Source organism: Magnolia sinica, chromosome 4 (assembly GCF_029962835.1).
Source record: "Magnolia sinica isolate HGM2019 chromosome 4, MsV1, whole genome shotgun sequence".
Taxonomy (NCBI): Eukaryota; Viridiplantae; Streptophyta; class Magnoliopsida; order Magnoliales; family Magnoliaceae; genus Magnolia; species Magnolia sinica.
In genome coordinates, this window is record NC_080576.1 from 93,883,558 (window position 1) to 93,898,140 (window position 14,583).

At 38.1% G+C, this 14,583-nt stretch overlaps 1 protein-coding gene across 2 annotated transcripts in view; it reads left to right on the top strand.

Annotated features, from left to right (window-relative positions):
* Positions 1–14,583, top strand: part of LOC131243395 (uncharacterized) — a 75,565-nt gene that overhangs the window by 50,138 nt on the left and 10,844 nt on the right. For both annotated transcript variants that reach the window (XM_058242731.1, XM_058242733.1), the window contains 5 exons: positions 7,971–8,041; positions 8,140–8,275; positions 8,961–9,020; positions 9,115–9,197; positions 9,283–9,359. In XM_058242731.1, the coding sequence (XP_058098714.1) occupies positions 7,971–8,041; positions 8,140–8,275; positions 8,961–9,020; positions 9,115–9,197; positions 9,283–9,359 (427 nt within the window). The remainder of the gene's footprint in view (positions 1–7,970; positions 8,042–8,139; positions 8,276–8,960; positions 9,021–9,114; positions 9,198–9,282; positions 9,360–14,583) is intronic.

The window sequence follows — 14,583 nt, forward strand, 5'->3', positions numbered from 1 at the left end:
CCGATTGGCATGACTTTTGCACCATGGCATGGTCCTAGTTTTATGATTGAATGAACGGTTCAGATTGGCAATAGGTCACCTTGTGTGCCATTTATAAGGTTTGGGTATGTTCCGATGTCCTCATGAAGGTGGGGACAAGCAAAATCCTATTTTTAAAATGAATCTTTTTAATTAGTTTTAAATTAAAAATAATGTTATCAAAAGAACAAGGGGAGAACCAACCACACTCAAATTGTAATTTTAAAGGGTGAAAACGAAAGAAATTCAGATTTCCCCAATTTCTTCTGTTTTCCACCTTCAAAATCTATATTTCTTGCTTGAAATCCATGTTGGTCCATAAAATGGATGCATAGATATTGATTTGCACTTGTTTTCCTCCATAGCTGTTTAAAACATATAAATTTAGATGACTAAAATAAAAAGTTCTTACCTATTGGCTCCAGCCAGATTTCACCCTTTAAACGGTAGAGATGGACGGTAGATGTTCAATTCACACTGTTTCCGGTGGTGTGCTCCACTTGAGGATTGGATACACTCCATTTTTGGGATAAAGCCCTAAACTTATCTGTTAAAAGAGATGGACGGACTAGATAAATTGCATGAATGACAATTGTGCCCACTGAGTTTACTCAGTACGTGTAATCCGCTTCGGTGTTACACCAGCCAATCCGCTTTGGAGTTTCAATGACCGGTACACTTGCCCAACGCAACCTCATCAATGCGCCACCCACTGCCGGTTCGTATATTCATGGTACTGGGCTTGCGTGACTTGCAGTCTCCTGTTGCGACCTATGCTATCATAGGTTTGCACGGATAGGGCGTGACTTGCACTAACTTAGTGACTATATGTGATAAAAATATTCATAAGAATCACTCTGGATCAGATCGGATCCATTCAGTTCGGATTGACCACGATCCGAACTCGATCCGATGAACGGTCGGATCTGACTGATCCAACTCGAACCGCACCGATCCAGGCCTTCGGTTTGGTTCAGATCAGGTCAGATCCGCCGGATCGGGTCGGTTTGTCCCCAACACTATCTGTATCCCAAAGATGCGAAACGTAACACGATACCGATATTTCTAACATTGGTGTTAAGATGATGATTGGACTTATTTTGTTTCTCCGGTCCAACTTGACTGTCCATTTTCATGTTATTGATTGGAAGCTTAGGACCACCCGATTGGCATGACTTTTGCACCATGGCATGGTCCTAGTTTTATGATTGAATGAACGGTTCAGATTGGCAATAGGTCACCTTGTGTCCCATTTATAAGGTTTGGGTATGTTGCTATGTGCTCATGAAGGTGGGGACAAGCAAAATCCTATTTTTAAAATGAATCTTTTTAATTAGTTTTAAATTAAAAATAATGTTATCAAAAGAACAAGGGGAGAACTAACCACACTCAAATTGTAATTTTAAAGGGTGAAAACGAAAGAAATTCAGATTTCCCCAATTTCTTCTGTTTTCCACCTTCAAAATCTATATTTCTTGCTTGAAATCCATGTTGGTCCATAAAATGGATGCATAGATATTGATTTGCACTTGTTTTCCTCCATAGCTGTTTAAAACATATAAATTTAGATGACTAAAATAAAAAGTTCTTACCTATTGGCTCCAGCCAGATTTCACCCTTTAAACGGTAGAGATGGACGGTAGATGTTCAATTCACACTGTTTCCGGTGGTGTGCTCCACTTGAGGATTGGATACACTCCATTTTTGGGATAAAGCCCTAAACTTATCTGTTAAAAGAGATGGACGGACTAGATAAATTGCATGAATGACAATTGTGCCCACTGAGTTTACTCAGTACGTGTAATCCGCTTCGGTGTTACACCAGCCAATCCGCTTTGGAGTTTCAATGACCGGTACACCTGCCCAACGCAACCTCATCAATGCGCCACCCACTGCCGGTTCGTATATTCATGGTACTGGGCTTGCGTGACTTGCAGTCTCCTGTTGCGACCTATGCTATCATAGGTTTGCACGGATAGGGCGTGACTTGCACTAACTTAGTGACTATATGTGATAAAAATATTCATAAGAATCACTCTGGATCAGATCGGATCCATTCAGTTCGGATTGACCACGATCCAAACTCGATCCGATGAACGGTCGGATCTGACTGATCCAACTCGAACCGCACCGATCCAGGCCTTCGGTTTGGTTCAGATCAGGTCAGATCCGCCGGATCGGGTCGGTTTGTCCCCAACACTATCTGTATCCCAAAGATGCGAAACGTAACACGATACCGATATTTCTAACATTGGTGTTAAGATGATGATTGGACTTATTTTGTTTCTCCGGTCCAACTTGACTGTCCATTTTCATGTTATTGATTGGAAGCTTAGGACCACCCGATTGGCATGACTTTTGCACCATGGCATGGTCCTAGTTTTATGATTGAATGAACGGTTCAGATTGGCAATAGGTCACCTTGTGTCCCATTTATAAGGTTTGGGTATGTTGCTATGTGCTCATGAAGGTGGGGACAAGCAAAATCCTATTTTTAAAATGAATCTTTTTAATTAGTTTTAAATTAAAAATAATGTTATCAAAAGAACAAGGGGAGAACCAACCACACTCAAATTGTAATTTTAAAGGGTGAAAACGAAAGAAATTCAGATTTCCCCAATTTCTTCTGTTTTCCACCTTCAAAATCTATATTTCTTGCTTGAAATCCATGTTGGTCCATAAAATGGATGCATAGATATTGATTTGCACTTGTTTTCCTCCTTAGCTGTTTAAAACATATAAATTTAGACGACTAAAATAAAAAGTTCTTACCTATTGGTTCCAGCCAGATTTCACCCTTACTGAGATTTTCTCAACCAAAATTTTGTTTTGATGCTAAACAACACGAGTAGATATGCCAAAACACACCTAGGAATAATTTCCACCAAAAAAAGTAGAATGATTTATTTGCGAGTACAATGATTTTTTTTTGCAAATTTCTAGAGATATATATATATATATATATATATAGTAGACACACACATACACAGATTGATACTTGTGATATCACATACCACCCCCCCCCCTCACACACACACACACACACATATTGAAGTATCAATTGATAAACTGGACTTTTATAGAGGGAAGAAGAACGATATATCGCAATATTTAAAATATCACTATATATTGTGTGACTGTGATGCATGTGATATTTTGACGGCTTGAGGGAATTTTGCTAGTACACCTTAGTTTCATATTGTGCTAGTCAACATCAATAACATTGGTAGATATATCATTTGATATTGACAATACAAGGGCACTAAATATAGTGTGGTCACGATAGAGAACTGCTAAAAAATAACTAGAGGAAATCAGATGTGATGACATTGTTATTGTCCTGAAATCTGAATGGTGTAATGGTAGCCATTGAAGCGGTAGAGCAGACTTCAGGGTCTATGCAAGACAAGAGGCAAGGATAGATGAAGCAGTGGAGCATATCTCAAGCCTATGTTAGAAATAGGTAGTAATTAGAGACAATTTATGTTGTGAGGTGTGGACTACACGGACATCCACTCTCAATGTTGGAAGCAACACCTTTTATTGATGGAAGGAAAGATAAATGGACACCAAAGACAAAACAATACTACCAGTTGTTGGAGATCTTGCCTGGGAGAAGTGCCACCTCAAGAGATCAAGAATGTTCAAGGGACTCTTGCTGCCACCAGTATCGATGAACAATCCAAGGTATTCAATAATGGTAACGGTGACCGTAATGGCAACTGTAATTACCGTTACAATACAGGTCGTAATAAGATGCGGATTGCCAGCAAAAGCCTTTCACAGGAACTTCTTGCGACGGGAAGCTAGGTGGGGCCCACTGTGATGTTTTTTAGAAATCACCTAATTCATCCGTCTTGCCAAATCATGTTAGGGCCCAAAATGAGGTAGATCCAAAACTCAAGTGGGCCGTACGACTGAAAGAAGTGGGTAGGGAAATGCCTAACGTTGAAACCTCCCTATGGTCCATTGTAAATTTGTAATGTTTATTTGCCATCCATACCATTTATGATGTCATTCCTGTCAAGATGAACTATAAACACAAAAATATTAGCCTTACCCAAAACTTTTGTGGCCCTAAGAATGTTTCAATGGTGGACGTTCAATCCTCACTGCTTCCTTTTGTGCAGCCCACTTGAGTTTTGGATCTGCCTCATTTTTTGGCCCATGTCCTAACATGATCTAGAAAAATGGATGGATGGGGTGAATTTCTCACAAACATCATGGTGAGCCCCACCTAGCTTCCCGTCACAGAATGTTCCTGCGAAAGGCTTTCGTAGGAAATCTGTGTCCACCATAACAACGATTATGGCTTCTCTTTTAAAACTCTATCGGCCCATAATGGACCATTACGGGCCATTTTTCCATAATGGTTGTTGTGGCCTTATAACACAATGGTTCCTGCTGTTATCGATATGTAACGGCCATTACATAACCATTTTTTAATACCTCGAAGAAAATGAATTGTGAGGAGCTAGCTGCATGTTTGGAGATCGACAATCTTGGATGTAAAGGGTGGATAGGATTATATTGGCCATAGTATGGAGGGGATTAGACTGGTAGACGATACAAATAAACAAGAGAGAGTGTCAAATGAGAGGACCCACTTTGCTACCATTTTAAAGCCTTGAAGAGTTGAATTGTTCCTTCATTGAGTGGATCAATGTTCGAAATATCGGTATCACATTACGTATCGCATCCTTGGGATACAAATACATATCGGTTATCGCACGGGATATATCGTTTGTATCGGGTAATGTATCACACTTTTTGGGAAACATGAGGAAACATTGGAAAGATGGATGAATTTTTCAATGAAACTTTAGGGATTGTTAAAAACGACCTTAATACACACTTCTAAATCATAACATCTGAAAAAAAGTGCACATAATAGGTTTCCTTTGCATAGGGTCATAAGCTATGTGTTGTCTGACTGAACTAATGCAACTATATTCAAATTGAATGCATAACATTTAGACTGTATGTGATGATCATTTCATTAAACACTTCTAAATACTTCGAAATTAGTTTCAAGTGACAATTGGTTGAAGGAAATTTTTGAAAAAAAATTAATATTTTAATAAATTTTAATTAAAAAATTATTTTTGTTTTCCAAAAATTAACAAGGACTTAACAAATCAATAGGTCAACCCTCATACATACTTGATTTCATGTTTAGAGTGCAGCATTGCAAGCAATTTGGGAGTAATTGGGAAAAGTTTGAATTTTCCACAATTTCCCCCAAATTGGACTAGCTACACTCAAATTTCGAAATTAGAGTGAGTGTATGTGATGATCGTTTCATCAAATACTTCCAAGTACTTCAAAATTTGTCTCAATTGACAACTGGATGAAGGAAACTTTCGGAAAAAAAAAAAAACATGGAGTTTTCATGCAAAACATGAAGAACCAATGGATTTGTAACCATTTGACACTAATTTAACATAGTTTTAACAAACAAACAAAAAAAAAGGGATCGGAAATAAAAAATGCTCACTGGATCGAACGTGTGGGATATATCGGCACTACCTATGCGTTTCGTATCTCACAGGTGGGATACAAGATGTATCGTGGGATATATCGACTGATATCGTCGATATTTAGAACATTGGAATGAATAGAATGAATGAAAAGTACCGTATTTATAGAATTCTCGTGTATTTGTAGGAAGACTCTAAAGCTTATCTAGACAGATCCCAGAAATCTTCTTACTTGTGCCTATTTAAAAGATTTAATGCCTAGGAGGAATTTTCTAGAATTGCAAATTGCTAGATTACACTCATATTACACAAAAATTCAAGAATAGCCTTAGTACATGTTCTCTCTTAACACTCCTTACACTGCCACGACCTATTGTTTCGAGAGAGATTTTCGGACTCCGATACCTGAACAATGAAGTCCTGTCTATTCAAAGCAAGGAGCAATTCAAGATCTTGAGTCTTCCATTGTTGAGTTTGAGAGGGTGTTGAGAGTACAGTTTCAATATTTACTTAAAAGTTTTATTGAAATCTGTGATAGCTATTGTTATTATTATGTAATTCTTGTTTGGACTCTGCCACTCGGAGTGGCCTATGACTCCTATCGATGTAAAGAGGCTTCAATCTTCTAGTTTAGCATCAATACCAATCAAGATGCATTGTGATTTATTGTTTGTTGTTTTTCACAAAATATCATTGTAATAGGATATGTTGAAGGATATTATGTGCGATTTGCATTCTTTTTATTTAATCATTATCTTTTAAGAAATGGATATGTAATCAAATGAAGGATGCTTTATGTGCAATTCAGTTTTACCCTCAATCGCACTCAGGCTGTAAATTGGTTGAGTTTGGGTCAGTTGGCATCAACCTGGATCTAACACAATTATTAAATGGATCCGGATCTGATGTGTCACATTCAAACCCGCACGTAGTTGAAACAGGTCCATGGGTTTTCTAGTTGATCTGACTTGTTGGATACTCTAGAGGTGTTGACGGGTCAGATTCAGTCATATCAGAATTAAAGAAAATCCGAATGAATGGCTACTGGATTCTAGAACCTGGATCCAGATTCAACTTGATGGATCCCAAATGAAGGTCTAGTCCTAGATCTATGCCGGTCTTGAACCACCAGGAGGTTGACCTCACCTGACCCACTGACAACCCTAAATGGTCCTATGACTATAATATGTTGTATTTCCTCTTAGCACGAATCTATCTATGAAGAACAGACTTTAGTTTTCCACTAATTACCGCTCTTTTTCCTTTTTCATGCTATCAAAGTTTTGAGGAAACACTTATTCTAAGCTTTTCAAATCTCCTTACTTTAAATGAGATATATCCTTCTTGAAGCATGACTTGATCAATGAAATGAGGGTTGAGGAACTCCACTCTCTTGTTTGACCCTTAAATTATATTTGCGTAATGCACAGAATCAATCACATTGAGGAACGTGTAGTCCACTAAGCTTGTGTGACGCAGGACAACCAACCACTTGCCCCCAAAAGCTTGAACTGATAGAGCATGGTGAATCAATCCCTTTATCTCATAGCCTAGTCCCCACATCCCATGGGTTAGGTCCTCGGCCTAACACTGCCTCGTGGGCCCCACATCACATGGGTTCCGCCTCACATAAGCTGCCTAGCCCGAGTATGCCACCACATTCCACAGGCCACCACTCAAGCCCAGTGTGAAAATGTTCTTGCATTATTGTGCCTTTAGCATTTTATTTTATTTTATTTTATTTATTTATTTTTGTAGAGTTATGAAGAAAACCATTTAAATACTTAAGAAATTGCTACGAGGGCTGTTAACGGGCCGGGCCTGAGGTACGTCTCGGCCTGGATTTTGAACTGTTTCAGGCCGGGCCAGTCCTATTCAAAATTCTGATTTTGTCAGGCCTGAGCCTGGCTCATTGACACCCCTAATTGCTACGCAACAATGGACATCCAACAAATCATTTGGTGTAAAGAATTCATTTACTAAAAAATGAATTCTACTGTTGTTGATTTTTGAAACATCATTTGAGGTATACAGAATTAAACTCTTCTGGTTATATATCTATAAAAGATATGTGGCCTTTTTTTATTCTTTTTGAGACCCTTGCTTCATTTCTGGTTCTGCTTACTTTTTAAATAATACTCCTTTCAAATAAGATAAATACTACAAAACTGGAATTGTGTTTTTTTCCTTTATTAACACAATCAGCTATTCCATTTTGTGGCTATGCGGAGCATATCAAGAATACAAATCTCAAAGCGGAATTTAAATACTGGTCCATATAATCTCATGGCAAATTTTATATACTGTTCTATGTCAAATTATGTGTCCTAAATCATGTTTCACATGATTAGCACCTTACATATTCGAGCTTTATAGATCTCTGAGTCACCTCCACATATCTAAATTTGAAGAAGTGTATGAATGTATGTGCTTTATCCAGTCACTGTGTTTGTCTGATAGCTCTGCCTTTAGGTATGCGCTGCAGTGGGAGTCTAAGAATTTGATTGCAGTGAGCACCGCAATCCAGGACTGGATTTCTTCAAGTAATTTTTTCCAACTTTATAATTGCTAATATTCTTTTGTTATTACTACATTTACAATTTCTTGTGGTGTTTGATACAAGTAGGGTTCTTTACTTCAGGACTTACTATGGAGTTGATGAAGCAAGGTGCCATGGTGACTGTATTAAGCTCGCTTTTGACTGCGTTGGCCTGGCCAGCTACATTACTTGCGGCCACTGATTTTATAGACAGCAAATGGACAATTGCAGTAGACAGGTCCCTATTGTCCCTTGGCCAAGGAAAAACAAGAAAAAAAAAAAAAAACATTCAAATTTTATGATTTACTATTTGGAGGTTTGCTAGCCCAATGCAACCTCTTTGCACCCAGCTGTGCATGGAGAACACTTGCCAACATGGTAATTAGGGATGTCAATGGGCCAGGCTTGGACCAAGCAAACTCAAAATTTTGAACAGGCCCTGCCCTACAGAATAGCCCCACCCCAGGCCACAGATAACCTCACACTTGGCCTGTCCTGTTAAAAGAATCCAGGGTTATCACAGGCCTGTGATAACCCCAGACCTGGTCCATTGACAGCCATGCTGGCAAATCTCTGGGACATCTGAGCTGTAAGTCCAATCAGCCACGTGGATGGCCTGGAACATAAAATCAGGTGGACCACTCATTGTGCAGGCCACAAGTTTTTCTTGAATGTGGACTGTCAGCAAGTTTTTGTATAGGGGTAGCTCACCATATGAATGGACAGGAATGATTCTCATACCAGATCATCTGCATGGCGGGTCCCACCTTATGCATGGATCTGATATCCCCACACATGCTAGGCTGGCACATGTGCTGAGTGTAAGGTGCATGTGGAGAGGGTGTGTATGCAGCAAGCAAACCACCACTATTTGATAGCCATCTTATTGTCTTCTGTTGTTCTCTGTGTTTGGCACTATACAGATCAGACAAAGCAGGAAGGCTCCTTGCTGAAGTTCTATTGAATGGATTGCAGGGGAGCAGGCATATCAATCTTAACTGATTTCGTTGCCTTGCTGATGATTCTAGTTGAATGAATTAATTGAATCGTAACAATGGTTTCTTGTGAATCTTTCAGGCCCGTGACCCTTTTGGGTTTCTCACTGGGAGCGCGAGTAATATTCAAGTGTCTGCAGCATTTGGCTGAAAGTGGAGATAATGGTAGTCTATGTTGAATTTATGACAATCTTTTACTAGGTAGGTGGGATATCAGAAACTCTAATGCAATTACACTGAACTGTCGCAGAGGGGCTCATAGAAAGGGTCGTTCTCCTTGGAGCACCAATTTCATTCAAAGATGAAAACTGGGAAACTGCTAGAAAGGTATTTATGAGTTATGACTCAAGATATATACTAATGTCCAGATGGCACTCAGCTAGAAAGGAATGTGTAGTTATCCTTTTTCCATCCTGTACTCATCATATGACATTTATTAGATTTAAATGCTGATGCATCCAGGCCCTATGTTAGACCCCATGCGTGAAGTTACAGTCCTACAAGTATAACCCACTTCATACAGTTAAGATATATTTTAATTGATTTTGGGATCCCTATTGGCATTAAATGGTATAAATGTCTCAAATCTATTTTTGTATTTTTATAGGAAACTTACTGTGAAAATAAGCCCTATCAATGTTTTAAATATTGATGATATCGGCCAATATATCCTATGATATATCTTGTATCACACCGATGCAATACAAAATGCACATATAGTGCCGATATATCCCACATGTTCAATCCGGTGAGCATTTGCAATTTTCGATCCCCCCCCCCTTTTGTTGAAATTGTGTTAAATCAATGTCAAATGGTTACAAATCCATTGGTTCTTCATGTTTTGCATGAAAAATCATGGAGTTGGAGCTTTGATTTCGATCAAGGTGTACCGTTGCGATAACGGTGGGCATAATGGTCCCTACCGTTACCGATACGGATACTGCCCATATCAGCCGATACGGGGCCGTGACGGTCGATTTTTTTTTTTTTTGTCAGAAAAATCTAGAAAAATATCCAAAAAATCTGGAATATTCTAAATATTCCAAATATGCATTCATTTATAATTTTGAACATGTTTATGGTGGTGTAACGGTCCACTCTTTGGTGAGAAGTTGTATCGGGCTGTTTGATGAATTTATGGACCTAACAACCTGGAATTGACTACAAAACTCATATATTTAATTTTCTAACTATCTAATATCAATGATAGATATATTAAAATGAATTTAATATCAAAATATCTTATGTGTAGGTGTTAGCAATTTTCATAATTTATTCTATATTAAGTTATTAACATACCTAAGGAGTGAGGTCTCCAGAGTCCAGACTTGCGTAAATTATAATGTTTATTCTATTTGAAACTCTTCAATATGTCAGAGACTTCTCTTCCTATCCTGTGATTCCCGACTCCTGTCCTGTCATCCTCAAGTCAAGAATATACAATAAAAAAAATAGTAGTGTCTGATATACTCCCCTGCAACTTGATTAAAGATTACTTGATTGGTTGTTAGGGGAGTTATTTTAAGTACAAGTTCGGCAGTGTCAAGTGTGTGCTTGCTTGGTAAATGTGTGGGTAATGGACATATGGGTATATAGAAATACTTAGGTTAATAAAAATATATATTACTTACAGTCACCATAATAAAAATCACAAGTCACCACTCAGTCACTCGCACCGTGACTCACCACCAAAAGGAAAATTTGCTTTGTTGTGATTGCTCGACCTCCACCTTAACGTCATCGTCATCATCAGGCTGCGGCTGTGGAATAGGTGCTGCATATCCATAATATCCAGTGCCAGAGGGAAAGACTAGGTCAACGAAACCAGATGATGACTGATCCTGACTAGGCAATAACTTTGACCCCGAGTAAGGATATCCACCAGTGCCCATCAAATGGCTGTACTGGTGCCCGTGCTCAGGTTGTTGGGAATCCTAAGATTGAGAATGTCTATGATGAGTAACTTGGATTTGGATCCAGACCTAGCCTCCTCCTCCTGGTTGTATTGTAACTCAGTATACTCAAGTTTAATCTCTTGTACCTTCCTGTCGATGTTCATTGGCCTTGCGATGTATAGACAGTTGTATGGTGTGCTGAGCAACACCAAAAGTGCCAACATCAGGGGCGTCATCACCATCACCAGCATGATCATCCGACTTGGTCTCGCTGCTACTACTGCTTGTACTCTTCCGTTGAACTTGAGCCAGACTTTGCATGAAAGTTGCCCCTCTTTCTGGGTTCAACACAGCTACACGACTCTTATATTGCGTCGTGCGTATTATTGGGTCATCAACTTTCAATTCTTCACTATCCTCTTCAATCTATTTTTCCCTTTATTCCAACCAAGGTAGAAACGGGTCGTCCTCGCTCATCGTAAATATTGTCCAAGTTTATTGGACGATAGTCCATGTCACCGGCGCTCGTAATGCTCCTATGATATTGTCGCATTCTCAGCCTTATGTTGTAGTGCATGAAGACAAGTCTATCCAACGTCCTAGTCTATATTATTCTTGTTCTTTGAATGAATAAGTGCAAAATAACTCCAATTCCTTTCGCAGCTAGAAGATGTCTGGCTCAAAACTTTACTGCAATTTTTTTTGGAGAGCCTTCATATTCTCTCCGAAATTCATCCACCATTAAGCCGGTTGCAACCTAGATATTGCATGTTGTGCAAGAGCATCTCCAAAGCTAGCCTGATGATTTTCAAATGTATCTAATTTATTCAACGCCTTTATTTGCATATCTAAGTCAGGCTCTAATCTCTTTATCACATTCTTTAGCCCGACGAACTTCATTATCCACAATAAATGATTGGGCATATCTATACCTAGGATTTAGGTAGTAACCTGTTGCATGAAGATCATGATGGAGTTATGTCATCCATCTTTTGTCGATCTTCTTCCGATAAGACTCTTAGCTTATACAATCACGTTGAATTGCCAACTTCGCCTTATCCATGTCATTGTAGAGGAAGCCCATGGTAGGTGCTTCGTCGGTTTCAACAAGACGAAGTACCCTCATTAGTGGCTCCAACACCGTTAGGATCTTCTTGACCTTCTTCTAATATTTGTTGTCTCGTATGATGTTCACAACTTCAACCGGTGTCCTTGATGTCTTCTTCTCATGTTTTGTGTTGAGCCAATCTCAGAAAGCGAACATCTCACTCAGCTCTCCTCTATACTGGTATAAACTCTCCAAGGCTATAAAGTTTGCTTTTAATCTAGTCACCGCAAGCCTCAGCAGGTCGTCCCTCCGTAAACTTTCTCATTATTGCGACTACTTGATTATAGTTGTAAATAAATATCGTCACTTGTCTTGCCCTTTCTACCATTTCCCTAACACTCTTCTTCTTCCCAATATCTTCCAATATAAGATCAATATAATGGGCAGCATATGTTGACCAAAATATATGTGGTCTCTTTATCATCAACTTATGTCCTGCAACATTATATGTTGCTTCGTTATCTGTCACAACCTGCAACATTATATGTTGCTTCGTTATCTGTCACAACCTGCAACACATTCCTCTCTCCAATCTCATCCACCACTTTATCCATTAAGGAAAAAATATAATTACAATTTTTTGTTTCGGCTGAGGCATCAATTGACTTATGGTATACAGTTCTCAAGTGGTAGTACACCATGAAGCTGATCATGCTACATCTGGTTGGGCCAGTCCAACCATTGCACATGATCTTGCATCCTCTGGCCTGCCAAATGGGTTTAAAGGTAGCCACGTATGCTTTCACATCCACATACTCTGCATCTGTCCATTTCCCCCTAATCTCTCTAGCCGTGGGAGGTTTAATTCATTCGCCTGCTTCTGCTGTTGCATCAATTACCACCTGCCAATATGGAGAATTGGTCGCGTTAGGAGGTATGTTGGCATGTATAAATAACTTTGTCGCTGCCCTACTAACTTCTCAATGGAAGTTCTACTCCACATTTGTTTTATCTTTTCTTTTTAAAATTTATTTAGTTGATTCTTTCCTAATCAGGATTAGATCAATAGAGGGGCTCTTGGGCTCATTTACTTCTTCGTCCAAATGTACAGGGGTATCACGTGAAGATGTCTCTCGTCAACTCCCGAACATATGTCGTAATCCACCCAACCCACCCCCACCCCCACTTGCAGATGCAGTCACACTCCCAGCTGCACTCCCACTCCCACTGCTCCCCCGTATCACATATAGACCCCCTCGCACCAAACACGTGCCAACGTTCTTCTTCTTCACGAACAAAACGCGAGTTCTCTCTTCTAACTATAATTACTTCCCGATCTGAATCTTCGTCAGAATCAATAATATCTTTTTCACGAACACTCATATATTCAAGACCAAACACCTCATATCTGGCCGCCTCCAAAATCTCATCATTATTCTTCTACCCAGCAACACGTTTACCTTTCGACTCATCTAAACTGGCTTGCATTAAGGTCATTATCTCTTTTGGTACTCTAGTACATCCCGCAACTTGACCCTTTCGATGTGCCAAATGTTGTTTGAGACATGTAATTCCACCAGTTATTAGTCTGTCACAATAGTTGCACTTCATTTGGTGCCTAGTACCACCTACCCTCTGACAATGTTGCCATCCAATATCTTCACTTCCTTGTTGGCCAGACCCAGACATTTTCTTAGGTAAATATGACCTATGTGAGAGTCTACTCGAATCTCTAAGTTTATATACGGTTTTTATAGGAGAATGAATTAATTAATTTAAATCTTAAAAATTAATGTGAATACATTAATAAAACAAAGTTTGTACTTCTGAATCTAATCAATAAAGAATACATTATGTTTTAAACTCTAAGAAGCTCCAAAACCTATCGAAAATAAGAAAATATAAACATAAAGTCACCAATCCGAAATATATATATATATATATATATATATATATATATAATCAGTAGCATAATCTGTTAAATGCACATTCATATGTTCTACTATGATTAACACATCATATTCAAGCATTAAAACAGAAATACATTGAAAAAAAAAAAGATATTTCGTTATTTTTAAAAATGGGTCAAAAATAGCCTAAAATTGATATATATATATATATATATATATATATATATATATATATATATATATATATATATATATATATATAGAATAATATGTTAAATGCACATTAATATGTTCTACTAGGATTAACACATCATATTCAACCATTAAAACAAAAATATAATGAAAAAAAAATTATCTTTCGTAATTTTAAAAAAATTGGTCGAAAATAGTTCGAAACTTAAAAAAATAAAGAAAAATATAAAATCACTAGCATAATCTGTTAAATGCATATTAATATGTTCTACTATGATTAACGTATCATATTCAACCATTAAAATAGAAATACGTTGAAAAAAATGATTTTTCGTAATTTTTTAAAAATCGGCTGAAAATACTCTCTCTCTCTCTCTCTCTCTCTCTCTCTCTATATATATATATATATATATATATATGTATATATAATCACTAACATAATCTGTTAAATGCACATTAATATGTTCTACTATGATTAACACATCATATTCAACCATTAAAACAGA